Raw genomic sequence first — 19,477 nt, 5'->3', positions numbered from 1 at the left:
CGTTTAGGGTAATTGCACATTGTTTATTCCTTTTGCTGGGAAAAGATGGAGTAAATGAATGTAGTAACCATCGTTTTAACAATTGTACCTAACGACTATCGTTCTGTGTAATATGGTGAACGATTTCAGGTTAAAGATACACAATCTCATAGTTTATCGTTAGTCGTTAAAAAAAGCTTTGTTTAATAGGACCCTATGCCCCACTCCCACGCTGTTCTGTCTTGCTGTGCCTAGAGACAAATTTCCCCTGACAATAGACTACAAATGAGACACCTAGTGGCCAATACTTAAGAGATGTTTTTCTGCAGTAATGAGTTATTTTTGGTAAATGAAGTCATTTACAAATAGTGACCATTAAAGGAGTAGTCCGACGAAAAGTTCAAGTATTGTCCCCCAAAAGTTATACAAATCACCAATATACACATTAATTATGGGAAATGCACATAAAGTGTTCTTATCCCTGCACTTACTACTGCATCAAGGCTTCATTCCCTGGATAAAATGGTGAGGTCTAGAGATGAGCGAACCGGGTTTGGGTTTCGAGTCCATCCGAACCCGAACGTTCAGCTTTTGATCAGCGGTGGCTGCTGAAGTTGGATAAAGCCCTAAGGCTATGTGGAAAACATGGATATAGTCATTGGCTGTATCCATGTTTTCCAGACAACCTTACAGCTTTATCCATGTTCAGCAGCCCCAGCTTATCAAATGCCGATCGTTCGGGTTCGGATGGTTCGCTCATCTCTAGTGATGTCACTTCCTGGATAAAATGTTGATGTCACGACCCGACTCCCAGAGCTGTGCGGGCTGTGGCTGCTGGAGAGGATGATGGCAGGGGGATGCTCTGTGTCCCTCCAGTGCCCTGTGTCCCTCAGTGTCCCTCTGCCATCATCCTCTCCAGCAGCCACAGCCCACACAGCTCTGGGAGTCGGGTCGTGACATCACCATGTTATCCAGGAGATGAAGCCTTGATGCAGTAGTAAGTGCAGGGGGAAAGCACTTTATAAGCATTTGCCGTAATAAGTGTATATTGGGGATTTGTATAATTTTTGGGGGGCAATACAATACTTTAATAAAAAATTTCGCCAGACTTCTCCTTTAAGACAAGTGACCATTAAGAGGCCTGACTGTAGTCAGGTAGATTCACTAGCCACTTCTAGGTGTTATTTTGCTGTACACAATAGCCCAGCAGACCACAACACTAAGCCAAGCAAGATAACGTGTGCATGTAGTAGCAGCCGGACTATATTCAGGCCATTTAATCTATGGAATATGGACGAGCTGTAATGCTCAGCAATAACACGATCCGTGTTAGGAACTGTAGTTTTGCAACAGCTGCAGGGCCACCGATTCCCTAGTCCTAACTAATACAGATAGAATCCATCCCAGTTTTGCAGGTACCCCTGGTATAGGCTGGTCTACAAATGGTAGAATACCCCTTTAAACAGATCTCAATAAAGAGTGTTAATCTGTATATACTATTCACATGTATAAAGCAGAAACCATAGGTGTCTGGGAAACGCTCACCTCTAAAAGCCTCTGGAGATCCTGCTGATATTCGGAGAATACAAGGTCACACTGAGAATTATTTCCATCTTTATGGCGTCACTTAAGAGCCGCCTAGCGATAATACAGCCCTGCATGAGCGTTCCCTATTAATACACTGAGGTTTCCGCTCTGAAGTAAGGGAAATGTCATGCCTGCACCATATGGAGAAGGGAAAATGCTGAATGTTACTGGAGACACTTTGCAAGCTGTTCTAGAGATGTTTATTCACAGGTTTATAAAGGGCAGCGTCCCCTAACAATGCCCCTGTGCGACCCCGAGGAACGCCGCTAATGAAAGCACAATCTGGTTTTATGGCTGCTCCATAGGCTGCGGAGCATTGGGGAAATAAAGGGAACGTTCATCAGAAATGGACTATACCCCAGATCTTTACTTACAATAAGATGGAACAGAATAACCCACAGGCTGCTACAATCCACAGTGCTTTAAAGGGGATTCAATCTCTTAAAGTGATTGCCTACAGGATATGCCAACACTATAATCACTGGTGCTGTGATGATGCATCCCCTTCAAGGTTTTCCCCTGTGCAAGGATTTGCAGTTGAGTGTCCTTCAAGTGTATGGGGGGCCATGCTGCAGTTTTCTGTACAGCTGGGTAGCAAGAAGCATTGCTCTCGAAAGACACGGCACTACTTAATGGGATTATCCAGGAGATGTAAAACATGGCTGTTTTTTTTTTCTAACAGCAGCACCACACCTGCGCACAGGTTGTGTGGGGAATGACAACTCAGACCCATTTACTCTAGTTAAAACAGAGTTGCAATACCACATCCAAACTGAGGATGTGTGTGGTCATGTTTGTGGATGAAAGCAACTGTGATTTTCTAATCCTGGATAATTCCTTTAAAGAAGACATTTTATTTTTAACATTACACCATGTAGTGCTTCTTTACAATATATATATATATATATATATATATATATATATATATATATATGTACACACACAGTGGTACCTTGGTTTAAGAGCATTGCTTTGGTTTAAGAGCTCCCTGTACTGGGTGGGGGCAGAGTGGAGGAGGGACATGGTCTGTATAGCGGGGTCTACAGCCCTGTACTCTGACCCAGGAAGTCTCCCTCACCTTCCAAATCATAGCAGATACACTTCAGGCTGGGGCTTGCATCAGAGGACAGGACTGTGGAGGTAATCTCTTCATAGCTGTAACCCCTCTCTCCCCAGACAGAGAGTGCTGCATGTATGTGCCCACATCTGCCCTGCTCATTCCTTCATGCTCCCTGCAGCCTCTGTCAGTCCTTGTGTTTCCCATCCTCTCCATTACTGTACAGTAACTTATAATATCACATATTCTGCTATTTCTGAATGTTTGTTTCATTTGTTTTATTTGTTATTCAGAATAATAAATCATTTTTAGGGTCTGCATTTCTATGATTTCTTATGGGAAAATTTGCTTTGGTTAAAGAAGAGTGGATTTGGATTACAAGCGTGGTCTTGGAACTAATTATGCTCGTAATCCAAGGCACCACTGTATATAATAAATATATATATGAGCTTTATACATGCATTGCTCTATACAGAAGCACAACCCATCCCCATTGCAGTAATAAGGCACAATGACGTCCCTCCACCTCCCGTGTAATGTATGGATCCAGGTTCTCCATGCTTACATTCACCACACATCACCGTGTTTTAATAAATAAAATATTCTCACTTTATTTAATAACAAGCTATTCACATTTACAGGTAGAGAAAACATGTAACACCATTTCAGGACGCTGCGTAGATGGGGGCTTGTGCTTGTCTCATGGATGGACCCCTCACTTTGGCTCCCTTATCCATCACCAATAATTTCCCTGAATATGATCCCATAGGACAGGGATGGGGAACCTGCGGACCTCCAGATGTTGCGAAACTAATCCCCATCATGCCTGAACAGGTGAAGTTTTGGCTTTTCAGGCATAATGGCAATGGTAGTTTTAGAGGGCTGCAGGTTCCCCGTCCTCGACATACAAGAACTATAACATGGACCTGGCATATGATTATTGGGAAGGGTTCCTCACCGTATGATTCCTAACCAAATTATGATTGTTCGTAGAGTAGAATATACAAACGATCGGAATTATGATCATTATTCTGTGACCATTTATTATGACCATTGTTCTGTGCATTATGGTGAATAATTTCAGGTCGGTCCCAAAAGTGCAAGTTATTGTTAATTGGAGAAAAAAAAAAAAATAAATTGCTTAGTCTAATAGGAAACAAAATTTACTAATTTTGGTATCTAGTTTTGTGACTTTTCCATGTAATCGGAACACTATGAACTCCACACAACTTTTTTCAGATGCAATGAATCAATTCGCGCACAATAAAGTTTGGATTTTTTTAGATTTCTGTTCAGGGTGGAAGCTGCAGCTGCTTCTCTCCATCCATCAGAGGGACAAGCTTGTTTGTCTGCCTGTTTCTAACCCTGTAAAGCTGCAATATAATATGAACAGGATCTCTTAAAGTGTACCTGTCAATTTTAAAAAAAAAAAAACTTTTGACCTACTGTAGAGATATGTGAAAAGTTTTGACTGGTTGGGGTCTGGGTGTTCAGCCATGATCAAAACTTTTCATACGTCTTTAACAATTAAAAAAATATATATTTTTTTTGAGTTATAGTGTCCACTTACCAAACTTGCTGTCATTGTGCCTGAAATAGTGTTTAGGAAGATTGCGTTTCTAAGGCAGAGCTGTATGCACCCAATAGAAAATGGAATCACAGGCACTTGATCAATGCTGCATTAGGATTGGCTATGAAAAACCGGCGGGGAGTCGCTCAAGGACGACACACTCAAGAAGCCATGGACATGACACACACTATGATTATCACGACCTGCCAATGAAAAAACTGAAATTCTGCAACCAACATAGGAAATGGACTTTGTGAGCACTCTGTAGAGTGGTTTTCTTTGTGGAACTTTTATTTGAATTTTCTTGCAGTTCCTCACCACTTTGTGTAAGGAGAAGGACTGGAAGAGTAAGGAGAGCACCAAAAGGCATTTGGAGTCTTACCGGCGATGCAAGCACCACTGGGGGGTATGGAAAGAAGCCCTTCTGCGGATACAGGTGTGTTCTGTAGTGCCACCTATTGCAGGAAACAAGTAGCTGACTGCTGGGGCTCCCTGCAGGCCCCCAATGAAGCATGCATGTTGGCGCTCCATTCATTTGCAGTGTGAACTGGGTAAACAGGCGAGTACAGAAATAATGAAGTGGTGGCACTTATATGAGGTCTGCCGCACTAACAGGAGCTCGGGGTCCCTGTTCTCTAGATCAGCTAGTTATCAGGATAACTTTGTCAGATGAGAGAACCCCTTAACATGAATGTAGAAAACCTTTAGCAATGAACTTTTAGTTCTTTACATCCAGAGACTGCAAATCTATAAACAGGAACATTTCCATTCACTGACAACAAGCAGAGATCCTGACTATAGTGAGAAATTGATGCGGTGGTTAATACTAATTTTCAGAAATCTGCACACCTCCTTTAAGCTCATATAAGCCATCATTTCAGCTGTCGGGGAGCCCCATGCCCCACTAAGACACACATTTGGCATGGCTGGACATACGTAGTAGACATCCAGTGATCTGGCCCCCCATAGGTAAGGCTTCTGTGGTATAGGGTTTTGCAGATCAGGGTCTACAGGCTTTTTTCCTTTTAGTGCTGTGGCCGTGAACTGGAAAAGGTAAGCAGTGTAGGAGCAGCTGAGAGAACAGATAGGAGGGAAATCCTGAATACCCCCATATCCCCTGCAGGACATGAGCAGGCAACGTGAGTGATGAGCGAGTAACACAATGTTTCCCTGAAAATCTCACACTTCATATCAATGATTGCAAGAAGAAGAAGAACGCAGCAGGTGGAACAGACCAGCAATCCTGGATTTAACAAGGCACAATGTCCGCTCTGTATCCAGAGTACCATCCTGTGTCACTGGATGGCGGCCTCCTCTCTCTGGCTCTTTGGAGTGAGCTGATCCAGTAGATTTATGAGCACGCTCAGTCTCTCGGTCAGCGTGGAGGACTTGTTGGTTGAAGCACGTAAGAGGTTGGAATAGACTTGCTTGCAGCTTTTCAGAGAGGCCTCTTCTTCAGGGGAATTACTGGAGGACAGAAAACACATAGTGACATACGGGTCAATGCCTGTATTATGTGAGATTACTACTAAGTCACCGACTGATGATACAATACTGAGTATCACTACAGCCGGCTGCTGGACGAGGGGCTGAACACACAATATTAAAGAGCCACCCTTCTCTTAGGTGTCCTCTTCTGTCAAGCAGTTAAAGAGTATTAAAAATAATTTTTGACATGTCTGATACTTGTCAAACGTTCTTGACCACAGAAGGTCTCACTGCTTAGGCTGGGTTCACACGTTTTTTTTCATCCTTTAAAAAAAAAAAAAAAACAGATGAAAAAACGGATGCATGTGGGAAAAACTGATTTTTTTCCCCTCAGTTTTTCAACCGTTTTTTGCAAAAACGTAGTGTGAACCCAGCCTTAGACCCGCAGTGATCAGGAGATATAAGCTGGCACAACCTCTCCATCATAGGAATGCCCCAGGCAGGTATTCTCCTATTCATCAGCTGTGTGAACACGGCACATGGGCTGGATCGTTAAGGCACCTGTGTAGTGTTCACTGCAGAGGAATAGGAAAAATCCTGCCAGTGGCATTCCTAATGATGAGGAGGGCGGGGAGGAGGGGTGGTGCAATCCTAAGGCTTGTGTACTCTAGGCCACGACCGTTTGACACGGGGCTGCAAGTTTAAAAGTCGTTTTTTAGAACAATAACTGCATCACCTGCCGAACGGACCCCAGGACAGATCTTGGATTAAAGCAGCTATCCAAAGGTACAAGGGGTTTTTGGGGGGGCAGATTGTGGGTACAGAGTCGCTTTAACAACCCCTATTCATTTCTACTGGAGTTACGGCCGTAGATAATCATATCAAGCTCAGCTGTTTCTATTATTCTGGCCACCAATCTGTACAGCCTCTATCAGCGACTACCTCACCAAGAGAGAAAGGGGCCGGGAGACCCAAGTTCTCAATATGACTACAAGTCCCAGCATTGAGACGGCTTCTAAAGGCATTATATATAATGCCATATCCTACAAGGGATAACCATCTTAATTGTCCAGTCCTATAATTTCACCTAAAGGCCCCATTCTTACTAGAACAGGCCCTCCAGCTTTCGCAATACAATTCCCACCATGCCTGGACAGCCAAAGCTATAGCATGATGGGAGTTGTCGTTTTGCAACAGCTGGAAGGCCAAAGGTTTCCTATCCCTGCATTAGAACATGGCAATATTGGGGGAGATTTTTCAAACATTGTGTAAAAGTAAGTATAGGTAAGGTAAGTAAAACTGGCTCAGCTGCCCCTAGCAACCAATCAGATTCCACCTTTAATTCCTCAAAGACTCTTTGGAAAATAAAAGGTGGAATCTGATTGGTTGCTAGGGGCAACTGAGCCAGTTTCACTTTATACCATGTATATAAATCTCCCCCATTGCGTCTGGCTATTGTAAGTAAAGCTCATAGCAGAAATAGCGCTGCACAGCAAAGTTTCTTGCCGCAAGCAAAGAAGATCAGCCATGTTGAATTGCTTTTCTTCCTATTTCCCGACCAGCCCTCTATTACTCCGCCTGTCAGCCGCAATAGAAACCATTTTTGCTCTATTGTCCATATCTAAGCTTTTCTTGCAGGAAGGCAATCGTTCCTCCAAATGAAATGGCCAAACTAACTTATAAAGCGTGTGTGGGTCCCGCGTCGGCTCCGCCATCCCTGGGTGGGAGAGATGACTTGTCAGATTACTGGTGAAGTATGGGGCCTTTGTGTTATACATAGCGGTTATGTATAAAGCCGTAGCATATTCCCTGCTGCTGCTCCTCATCTATTCCGCCGCGCGCCTCGATAACAAAGCGCGAGCTGCTTGGAATTGATGACAGGGCCCTGAACATAAAACTAATTTACCTCTGCAGATTAGTGATCCGGGCAGCAAAATACACTGTATATAAAAGGAGATAAAAACGTGCAGGTTTCCTTATATTACGCAGGATAAAGCCTTAAGCTGATGAAATATCATGACACTAGAGAGCAGAAACAATTACCAGTTTTGGACAATTACACTAAACAAGCATCTCTTTAGGATGCAGCACGGGGCTGGCTGATATATGGCGTGTTGCTATTGCCATCTTGTGGACGGCTCTAGCTCGGGTGCTTTATTGGCTCGCTTTACACCCGGCTAATGAGCTTTTAAATCTTGTTCACACAAGAGACGCCTGGGAGCGTATGCCGGAGTATACGGCAAACGTGCTGCAGCTATGAGCCCCCCTGTAAGTCACGGATGGGGCGTTCTAGGAAAGGGAGTAGCTGATAATTTAGGGAAATATATACAATGTGCATGTCTAATGTGGTACAGATCACTACAAAAGTACATTATTTTGGACCTCCAAACTTTGATTAGTCATGTGACCGATTCTATGTATGACGGATACACACGCAACATGGTTATTATATGTAGAGCACCGTTATATATGGGGTTCTCTTTAAAGTGTCACTGTCAGTTGTTTTTTGCAGAACAGTCCAGGCGATTTTAAGAAGCTTTGTAATTGGGTTTATAAGGCAAATATGCCATTATCTGCATTTAAAAAGCCTTTCCCCAGGTCCCCCCCTCTCTCCTCTCTCTCATCCACTGCTCATTATCAGGAAATCTCCACTCTTTTACATCAGTCGAGCTCTGTGTAACCTATGGAGAGGGGAGGGGGGGAGGAGGGAGGATAGTGGCCAGCAGAGAGCAGAGAACAAAAGATTACACAGTAGGAGCTGGGTGAAAGCCGTATTAAGAGGTCAGTGCTGACTTCAGAGGAGATAGCCCAGTGATGTAGCTGAAAATTAACTCTTTGTTGTCCTGTTTTGGTGCCTCATCTCCCTCCACCCCTCCCCTCTCCATAGAGAACAAGGAAGACAGTGGGGAGAGCTCCAAACTGCTTATTCATACTACAAAATGCATTTTTCTGCTAATAAACCCAATTACAAAGTTTTATACGCCTGTACAAATATAGTTTTATAGTTTTATCGCCTGTACTATTGATTTATGCAAAAAAAATTTAAACAACAGTGACCCTTTAAGTATAAATACATGTCTATACCAATGTATAGCTGTGGCTCTCCAGTTACTGCTAAACTACAACTCCCTGCATGCAAATGGGAGTTGTCATTCTGTGACAGCTGGAGAGCCACAGGTTAGGAGAACGCCAGTCTAGCATGATGGGAGTTGTAGTTATGTAACGCATGGCGAGCCACAAGTGGAAGAATGGCGGTTAGCCTGATGCAAGGCATGATGGGAGTTGTAGTTTTGTAACAATAGATCCACACATTGGAGAATTCTGGTCTAGTCAGATACAGGGCATGATGGGAGTTGTGGTTTTGCAACCACTGAAGAGCTGCTCTATACAATGACACTTTAATCAGTTTTCTAATACACCTTGTACTTCGCCTCCTTACTATCTTTGAGATATGGAAGCTATATTGCTACTGAATCTGGGTTCCTTGTTAAAATTTGCCTGAAATCCTTCTCTTTTTAACAATGGGAATGCATGCCTTAGTGCAGTTCTCATGCAGATATAAAATGTCATGATGTCACGTACTCACATCTGGACTTCCTTTCCCTTACCTCTCTGGCCAATCACAGTGCAGGGTCATAAGATGGCACATCTACAATACATTATGAAGGAGAAGACTGATTCTGCCGCTTACCTGCTCTTCTTCTTAGAAGATAAAAGCTTCACACATTGCAAGAGAACAAAAGACAAGCGAGACTCAAATATATTCACAAGTTTCACAACTTCTTCCTTCCGCAGGTTACCCGAGGAGTCGGCTGCCATCTCAGTCCCTTCCTCTGGTTCCTGTGAAGAAGACGACGACAACCAGTCAGCCATCCTGCAGCTCACATTTGCTCCTTACCATAGACACATAAGGAGGTATCACTATATATGTATTCTCTCCGCAGTGTGACAGACTGAATATCCGGCGAGTTCCGTCAGGAATAGGCAGTGACTATTTGTTCTGATATTGCTGTGCTGCTGAATAGACGGCAGAGTCTCTTTTTAATGTAATGCGTTCCTCTATTGGAATCCCCAATACAGCGTCAATGTATAACATAATTCATTGCTTAAGGCCGTACAGCAGACGTACAAAGTGAATCTGTGAAGCTGAAAGAAAAGTTCAAGAAATGGAGTTTTTTTTTCTTAGATCGGCTGCTGATTCTTGCAGCGACCAAGATTCTATCGTGCACATAGTCCATTACTGTGTGTGGCCCCAGGACGACACTCCATGGTACATCCATGCCAATGGGTCAGCAAAACCACGTGCCCTAAGGATTGTGTGCCCTTGGGATTGTATGTGGAGGTCTATGTGCCCTAGGGATTGTGTGCCCTTGGGATTGTATGTGGAGGTCTATGTGCCCTAGGGATTGTGTGCAGAGGGGTATGTGCCCCAGGGTCGTGTGTGGAAGACTATGTGCCCCAGCATCATGCGGAGGACTACGTGCCCCAGGGATCGTGTGCAGAGGACAATGTGCCCCAGGGATCGTGTGCAGAGGACAATGTGCCCCAGGGATCGTGTGCAGAGGACAACGTGCCCCAGGGATCGTGTGCGAAGGACAACGTGCCCCAGGGTCGTGTGTGGAAGACTATGTGCCCCAGCATCATGCGGAGGACTACGTGCCCCAGGGATCGTATGCGGAGGACAATGTGTCCCAGGGATTGTGTGCGGAGGACTATGTGCCCCAGGGAACGTGTGCGGAGGACTATGTGCCCCAGGGATGATGACTATCTGCCCTATAGCAAAAGGCCACATTGTCTATCATGACATGTCATTTGTCTGTAGTAAAATAACATCTGGGTTAATCACTGTTCCTTCAGGGCCACTTTTGGGGTCCCATCTACTCATACCCAACCATAACGAGGACAGAAAAAGGGCTTGATCACATGACCTTTCGTTCCACACCACAACAAAAATGCAGCAATGGCTGCCATCAGGACATAATGAGGCCAGTTCCATGATGTATGGGGGTCAGGAATAATCCCAGAACAGCATGCAGCCCACCCTCAGCACCGGCTCATGATGATCAGCGCTCGGCGAGCAGAGATCTTCTCCTACATCAGGTCTGTGTGTGTCTGCATCTGCTCAAGCATACACAGCCCTCCATACTTGATGAGGAAGTCACAGGAACAGAGATGCAAAATGAAATTCATGAACTTGTTCCCAGAGGCAAGAAGGAAAGTGACAAATAGGCTGAGACACTGCAGCGGCTGACAAAACGCTGATCAAGTGGCGACGGGTGAATGCAGCAGGAGAGGAGTCGCCCAGAACAGGCGTCACAACCATTTACACTAAATTGCCCTTGAGAGGATCCACAAAATCAACACAGTCGTCCTTGTGATAAAGGAATCAGCGACGCTGTCTGGGTCCATAAACACAGCCGAGCCTTGAGGCAGAAGAGCCACCAGCAGGTTACTACCTGACATCTTATGTACCAGGCACTGCACAGTGTAGACGTCTGCCTTTTCTTAAGGGTGCGTTCACACATACAGGATCCGCAACAGATTTGATGGCCCAGACTTGAACATGCAGATTGGCTTTGAATCTGTGCCATCAAATCTGCAGCGGATCCTGTACATGTGAACGCACCCTAAAGGGTTATCCAGTTAGGTAAAACATCCTCCTGGAGACTAACAATTCATTCCATGGAGACTATTCATTCTTCCTGGAGACTAACAATTCATTCCATACATGTTGTCACCTTAGTCTCCTTCCCCCAGTTCTGAGCTGCTGCTTTTGTTGGACACAGAAAACTGTACGTGAATTGCTCTCTGTCTCCCCATCCTCCCTTCTCAGATGGCACATGCATACAGCTCCCTGGTTGGCTTTTTCTGCACTTTGTGAAGCCAGGAGGGTAATCTAAGGTCAAGTTACTTGTGACCTTACAGTGATTAACCCTCCCAGTATCACAGAGAGCAGAAACAGCAGGTCAGGAACACGGTTTACATAAGCCATCTCTAAAAAGGGAGGGAGGAGGAGGTGGGAGATGGAGAGAAAAACTCACATTAAGGGTACAAACCCACTTGCCGGATCCACAGCGAGTTCCTTGCTGCGTATTTGCAGTGAGACTCACCTGCGGATCCCGGCCCGGGGGGCGATCGGGCGTCCGGGGCTGTGGGTGAGCGATCGGAGCTGCGGGCGGGCGGCTGGAGAATGTACTTCACCTGATCAGGTAAAGTATCAACTCCGGCGGCCGGGGGGTTAAAGGGGTTATCCAGCGCTACAAAAACATGGCCACTTTCCCCCTACTGTTGTCCCCAGTTTGGGTGGGGTTTTGAAACTCTATTCCATTGAAGTAAATGGAGCTTAATTGCAAACCGCACCTGAACTGGAGACAACAGTAGGGGGAAAGTGGCCATGTTTTTGTAGCGCTGGATAACCCCTTTAAGGGGGTGGCTTACAGACAAACTTGCAGCAGGGATGTACATCCCTGCTGCGTGTTGTCTGTCATTGAAAGTATAGGGCCGGGATCCGCAGTGAGTCTCGCTGCAAAAACGCAGCAAGGAACTCAATGCGGATCCGGCAAGTGGGTTTGTACCCATAAGGGGAGATTTATCGAACATGGTGTAAAGTGAAACTGGCCCAGTTGCCCCTAGCAACCAATCAGATTCCACCTTTCATTCCTTACAGACTCTTTGGAAAATGAAAGGTGGAATCTGATTGGTTATTAGGGACAACTGAGCCAGTTTCACTTTACACCATGTTTGATAAATCTCCCCCACAGTTTTTGGTCTTCCACAAAAGCAGCAGCTCAGAACTGTGGGTAGGAGACTGAAAAGTAACAACATTTAAGGAATGGTTAGCCTCCAGGAGGGGGGGGGGGGGGAGGAGATTCAGAATGTATTTCACCTATCCGGATAACCTATTTAACCCCTCAAAAGCAGTAGTGTCAAACTCAAGACGCTCTACCTATGGCAAAACTACAATTCCCATTATGCCTGGACAGCCAAAGCTTTAGCTGTCCACGCACGATAGGAATTGTATTTTGCAACAGCTAGGGGAGGCCACGAGTATGACACCTATGCCTTAAAGAGTACCTATCATCTCAGGCACATTCCAAGAGCCACCATTCTTTACCCATATATAAGGTCATCTTTTTGCCGCATAAATTAACGGCCCATGACAGTTTTGCGTCCTCCGTCGCTTTCTCAAGGTAGGCTGGAGGGTTGTCAGGAGTGGGCCGTGGGCTAGCATTCCCCTGCTAAGTCCTGCTATGCGGTTTTGTGTGCAATAAAGGTGTTTTCATGGTGAGTCTCGCTGGAGATTTATACTCTTACATAAACTATGAGTGACAGCTGAGCACCTCTTACAGTTATTGACATGGTTGTCTTTCCGATTGCTCACTTTCTGGGACTTGTAGTACCAGTGACTATTGGAATTTTTTGCTGGATATGTCATTTACAATAGCACCAGGCTGGGGCACATACAACTTTTTAAGGTGAATCTGTCACCCCCCTGACCACATCACTGGATAGATATCTATAAACATTGAGAACATACTGTACCTCTGCACCAGGCTGGGGTACATACAACTTACAGACCAAAGAGACAGGCAGCTTGGTAGGCGGTCAGGGGGTGACAGATTTGTTTTAGATTTATTTACACGGGTTGTCTATGTAGAAGGTGTTAATTTTTTTTTTGTTATACTTCCCTTATACATTCAGTATGATCGCTTCCCCAACGTTTTGCTATGAATTTACGGGACTGTCCTTTAGGGTGCCTTCACACGTACCGTATCGCTGCGTGTTTCTCGCACATAAATCCACAGTGATACAGATTGCTATAAATTCAATGTATGTGTATTCTCGCTGTGTGTTTGGTGTGATTTTTACATGCGAGTTTTGATTTTCACAGGAAAGTTTAACACCACAAAAACGCAGCTACTTTCGTGGGAGTTTTGTGCGATAAATACGCAGCGATACAGTATGTGTGAAGGCACCCTTAGAAGGAAAATTGTGCTTACCCCGGCTTATTCACTACATCTAAGAAAAACGTGACCACTAAAGTGTCTGATCTGTTGTCTGGTCAGGAAAGGCTTTCGGTTATTGTTTGACCAGTGCCCCGCGCCGAAACAGAGTTTCTTCTTACCTGATCACTTTCACATTCAAGATCCTTCTGAAGAACAACAAAAGCAGAGCGTGTCCTGATCATGATCTCCAGCGCCCCGTACAGGCTCTTCAGCTTTCCTGCGCTGCTGTTTTGGCCTGGAATTAATAGAGAACCATCAGCAAAATGACAAATATACCCAGAACGGACATTATCAGGGGCCTGATGAGCGGCAGACTCCACAGAGAGGGCAGCCGTGTAATAGGAGGAGCTTACTAATAACTAATACTGAGCGAAACCCTCTGATGTCACACTATACAAGGAGCCATAGAAGAATGAGGAGTCACTGTGAAAGGAGATCAAGAGAGAGGATAGGGGGCAGCCAAGAGCTTTAGACAGGAGCTCAAGAAGGAAGGAGGGGGGGGGGGGGGGGGGGGGGGGAGAATCCAGAGCTCAAGAAATGTGTGTGTGTGGGGTGGGGTGGTTTAGTCGTTAGCTCAAGGGGTGGGGGCAGTCAAGAGCTCAAGGGGGGGGGGGGAGCAGTTAAGAGCTCATGAAGGGGAGGGCAGTAGAGAGCTCATGAGGAGGGGGGGGGCAGTCGAGAGCTCATGAAGGGGGGGGGCAGTTGAGAGCTCATGGGGGGGGCAATGGAGAGCTCAGGAGGGAGGGAATGGTCTAGTCTGCTCAAGAGAGAGGAGCAAGTCGGGGTGAAAGGCACTAGAGGGATTTGAGCTGCAGGGGTGGGGTTGGGGGGTGAAGACGAGAGATCCAAGAAATGGTGGATGAGCATAAGAGGGGGAGGGCACAGAAGGGGGAGCAAGGCAGCGCGAGAGAGAAAGGTGTAAAGGCCCTATTACACGAAACGATTATCAGCCGCTACGGTCGATTATCGTCTTGTGTAATAGAAGGCAACGATCAGCCAACATGAACGATGTCAGCTGATTGTTGCTGTCGTTTGTCTTTCAACAAGTTGGAAGACAAACAAGTAACATAGCAGCGATCTGCTGCAGTCACTCCGTGGAGCAGGATCAAGTGATCACCTGGGTAGCCCCGTCCTGTACTTACCCGCTCGCTGCAGACATGTGTAATAGCGCCGGCAGCGAGTGGGAAACGTGGAGCAAACGAACGCTGACAGCTTGCTCCTCACAGTCGCCCCGTGTAATAGGGGCTTAAGGCAAGAAAAGCAAAAGAGGCGAAAAGAGATGGGTGCAGGAGAGCTTATAGGTGCAAGACAGAGGCAAAGGTAAGAGACAAAAGAAAGGACATAACTGTGGTATAAGACAATGGAACGATGGAGATGAGGATTCTGAGGGAACACCATGGGAAATGCTAAGTGACACAGAGAAAGGAAAAGAACTCAAGGAGGAAAGAATGGGACGAGGAAAGAGAACAACACAAAGGTAATAGAGGAGTAAGAAATAAAAGAAGGTAAAGAGAGACAGCAGGACAGGCAGAAGAGAATGGAGGCAGATGAGGTTGGTGTAATGCTGAGGACAGGAGGACCGTGTGATTTATAGAAGGGGAGAACAACGGAAGGAGACGTGACGGCAGGAAAAAGCATTACAATTGTCACCTACAAACAAGATTCCATTGCCTCCTGGCCGGATACCCTGCTCGGTGCTAGAACAGCAGCTGGATCTGCTTCCAAGTGTTTGTGTATCATCCACTTAGTAAGTCTTAGTGCTCGGGGCCCAATCTCATGGCAGACACATTGCATATCAGAAGCTGTCACCAATTCTGTGGATTAGGCCGGCGCTGCGCCTATGACACTATTTGGCAGCAAGTGTGAACAAGGTCGGACAGAGAAGCCCTTATCTGTTATTTTCCTCTCCTTTCTCTCTGAACAATTTTTCAGTTGAATTAATGGGATTTGCACATTGTGGGATCGGTGCAGCCTGCGGGTCTAGAATACACAGGGTCAGAAGCCGCCCATGTGCGGAGGTTTTATCGTAATGAGCATCTTTGTTTGCATGTCCCACACACGCTGCCTGTGCATCTGCTCGCTTAATACCCTCTGGCAGGACACCCACTGCAGACATTACCTTCAGCATACAACCAGAGCGAAATTAAAGTGGGGAAAAGGAGGGGGGGAAAGAGGTTTGGTTGAAATTGAATCAGCATTTTCACGGGAGTCACACAGTTGCAATGAAAAAATAAATAACTCGACACATGGCTGACAGTGAGGAATCAGATTCCCTGCAGCGCCCCCACAGGGGAAATGAAGCATCACACAGTGTTCACCATGTAACATATTTAAAAAGGTTTAGGATAGGACATCAATATTAAAAGGGAACCTGTCACCCGGGAAAGCAGGGCTGAACCCACCCTACCCCTTAATAGCCCGCCTGATACTTACCTCCTCCTGCCAAACAGTTGCCAGGAAATCGCTGACACTCTTCTTATCACTCATTAGACTAATGAGCAGAGATAAGTCCGATGTCTATAGGAGCGGGGGCAATCTCCCGGCAATGGGACCAGCAGGAAGGGGTAAGCATCAGGCGATCTATTAAGAGGTAGGGTGGTTCAGCCCCGCATTCCTGGTTGCCAGGTTCCCTTTAAATTAGTAGTACCAATCTGCAATACTAAACTAAGGGCCCTATTCCACCGGACGATTATCGTTCAGATTATCGTTAAATCGTTCGAATCCAAACGATAATCGTTCGTTTGAAAAGCAGTTACCGACTAACGACCGAACGAGAAATCATTGATCGTTTAATAAGACCTGGACCTATTTTCATCGTTGCTCGTTCGCAAATCATTCGCATTGAATAAGAAGTCGTTCCGTCGTTCGCAGTAGTGACGAACGCGATAGCGACGACAAGACGACCGCAAGAACGATCATAAGTAACAATTATCTTTCCATGTAAATGGGCGAACGATTTCAGGTCTTTCGTAATAGCGGTCGTTTGGATCGTTTATCGTTAACGATTATGCGAAAGATAATCGTCCGGTGGAATAGGGCCCTAAGTCTCTGTATAATGTAATCTATTGGCTAGGTATTTCACATACAATCGATAGAAGGTAACACTTACTGGACATCTGGAACTCAGCAAAGGCCACACGTTCTAGTTGTACCCTGAGGAGTTCACATGGAGCGTCCTTTAGAAGCTGGAAGAGCTTCACGGCTTTGGTGTAATGGAGATCTGCCATGACCCGGTGCTGCTTCCTCAAGTGTTCATCACCCACCTGTAATAGGAGCGTGTTCTGTGAGATGATGGGTATACATTACACTATACTGTATAATAATAATTATTAGACTGTATAAGTAAATGTCCATCTGCCACACTATTTAGATTATTTTCATCAGTAATTCTGTGCGGGTTATTTATTCACATCTCTTTATAGAAGCTGGAACTGATCTGTTACAGACTGTAAAAGTTCCCTTGTATAGCCATATAGCCAACTGAATAAGTTCTGTCTTTTGTGGTCACCACTAGGGGGTGCTGAATATATACATACATATACAGCTGTCACATGTGTCTCCCCCACATACGCCTGTATGCATGTGCCCTGCTTGGAGTGAGAGGAGAGAACCACACACACATTAGTACTTAGCATCTGAATTGGGTCAGACAGCATGAGGTTCTGTTTTATAGGTGACTCAGTCAGAATACAAAGACTGGAAGGAGTTCAACATCAATCCTTTGGCTGACTGCATATTAAACATCAATGACGCATAAATATTAGAGAAGGGTCTCTTGGTGCCGCGTCTTGGAAGGCATCTTATACGGCTATAAAAGAAAAGCAAGTAAAAGATTACAAGATGAGAATAAGCCATTTCCTTGGAGAGGCAGAGACGCCTACCTGGTTGCGCAGACAGCTGTGATACATGGAGGCCAGCCTATGATGGATGGTGGCTGCTCGGTACTGGCACAGGGGCTGTCGGGCAGACACAGTGTCTACGTCACAGTACTTCAAAGACTTCTTCATGGCTTCGGTGACTTCCCTCTCAATCTATGGAATGTAGAGCAGATTATTATGCTGACCACCATATGGCACATACACACACACACTCAGGCCTGGATTGGTAATCTGGCAAAGCGGGCAAATGCCCGCTGGGCTGCCAGGATTACCAGTCCGGGGGCCGCCGGTCCTGGCCCCCATGTGCACCGGCCCTCAGCAGTGGCTGCAAGAATAGCGCAGCCGGCCGCTGCGCTATTCATTCAGCCTCTGCAGAGGGCCGGTGACCTGGCCCTTTAACTGTGAGCGTTCAAGATGAACGCTCACAGTCTGCAGCGGCCGTGCTCTGACTGACAGAGCCAGGGAGCCATTGGCCCCCGGCCCTGCCAGTCACTCCTGTGGCCGGCTGCTCTTCGTAGCCGGAAGGTGTCAGGGCCAGCCTGGGGTCGCAGACGTGCCACGCACAGGCACGTCTGCAGGAACCTCTGCCAGGCCCCCAGCGGCTGACGTCACTTCCGTGACGCGCCGCTGAGGACCTGGCAGGAGAGAGAAGAGAGACGCCGCCACGCTGCAGCAGGAGCCAGGTGCAGTGACCGAAGATCCGGGAGGAAGAAGCTGCCAGGAGCGAGTTGACAGGTGAGAATGTGTGTGTTTTTTTTTTACCCCTTCACATGTGGCCATGGGGGGGTGGCGGTATTTCTGTGGATGCACAGCAGGGGGCTATTCTACATTGGGGGATGCAGGGGAGGCTATTCTATATTGGGGGGGATGCAGGGGAGGCTATGCTATATTGGGGGGGATGCAGGGGAAACTATTCTATATTGGGGGATGCAGGGGGGGCTATTCTATATTGGGGGGGATGCACAGCAGGGTGTTATTCTATATGGGAGGGGATGCAGGGGGCTATTCTATATTGGGGGATGCAGGGGGGGCTATTCTATATTGGGGGGATGCACAGCAGGGTGTTATTCTATATTGGGGGGGAGATGCAGGGGAGGCTATTCTATATTGGGGGGATGCATGGGGGCTATTCTATATTGGGGGGATGCACAGCAGGGGAGGCTATTTTATATTGGGGGATGCAGGGGGCTATTCTATATTGGGGGTATGCAGGGGGGCTATTCTATATTGGGGGGATGCAAGGGGGGCTATTCTATATTGGGGGATGCGAGGGGGCTATTCTATATTGGGGGATGCACAGCAGGGGGGCTATTCTATATGGGGGGATGCACAGCAGGGGGGCCATTCTATATGGGGGGGGCTATTCTATATATGGGGGGGTGCACAGGGGCTATTCTATATGGATAGGTATGCAGCAGAAGGCTATTCTATATGGAGGGATGTATAGATGAGGATGTTGCTGGAGCAAGAAGCCTAAAATGTCTATCTGACAGATCCCGTGGAGAGGAGTCATGGCCAGAGAAGCCTTCATGATGGCCGGAGCCAGATGGAGAAGAAAAGGAAAAGTGGACATCTCTTCATGCAGAGAAGACGCCTACTGTGAGTCACAGGATGTAACTGCACTATAATCACTTATAAGGTCTGCAGAACCTTTATACAGCTGGGATCTACCTCGGTATCACGGGTGTCAAACTCAGTCCTTCCAGGTGTTGCAAAAATACAATTTCCATCATGCTTTAGCTGTCCAGGCATGATGGGATTTGTAGTGATGTAACAGCTGGAAGGCCGGAGTGTGACACTTGTGTTCTCTGGTCACTGCTTTGGAAGAATATTGGTCTTTATATGGTGGCTGTTATTTGGTGCCAGTATAGTGGTATTATCCAGTCACCGTATGGTGAGAGTAGTGGGCATGGTGTGATGGTATTACATTACTCGTCCTGTGTATTCTGGTATTATTGGTAACATTAGTGTT

The 19,477-nt window shown here is 46.2% G+C and overlaps 1 protein-coding gene across 3 annotated transcripts in view; it reads right to left on the bottom strand.

Annotated features, from left to right (window-relative positions):
• Window positions 1-3,208: 3,208 nt before the first annotated feature.
• Window positions 3,209-19,477, bottom strand: part of EDRF1 (erythroid differentiation regulatory factor 1) — a 55,948-nt gene continuing 39,679 nt past the window's right edge. For 2 of the 3 annotated variants that reach the window (XM_069980017.1, XM_069980018.1), the window contains 5 exons: window positions 17,509-17,658; window positions 16,737-16,890; window positions 13,747-13,862; window positions 9,313-9,461; window positions 3,209-5,660 (listed from right to left, as the gene is read on the bottom strand). In XM_069980017.1, the coding sequence (XP_069836118.1) occupies window positions 5,489-5,660; window positions 9,313-9,461; window positions 13,747-13,862; window positions 16,737-16,890; window positions 17,509-17,658 (741 nt within the window). In that variant the 3' untranslated portion in view covers window positions 3,209-5,488. Of the gene's footprint in view, window positions 5,661-7,527; window positions 7,562-9,312; window positions 9,462-13,746; window positions 13,863-16,736; window positions 16,891-17,508; window positions 17,659-19,477 lie in introns of all 3 variants that reach the window. The other variant, XM_069980019.1, reaches the window with a different exon arrangement.

The sequence above is a fragment of the Dendropsophus ebraccatus genome, chromosome 8 (assembly GCF_027789765.1).
Source record: "Dendropsophus ebraccatus isolate aDenEbr1 chromosome 8, aDenEbr1.pat, whole genome shotgun sequence".
NCBI lineage: Eukaryota > Metazoa > Chordata > Amphibia > Anura > Hylidae > Dendropsophus > Dendropsophus ebraccatus.
This window is presented reverse-complemented; position numbering and strand designations above follow the sequence as displayed.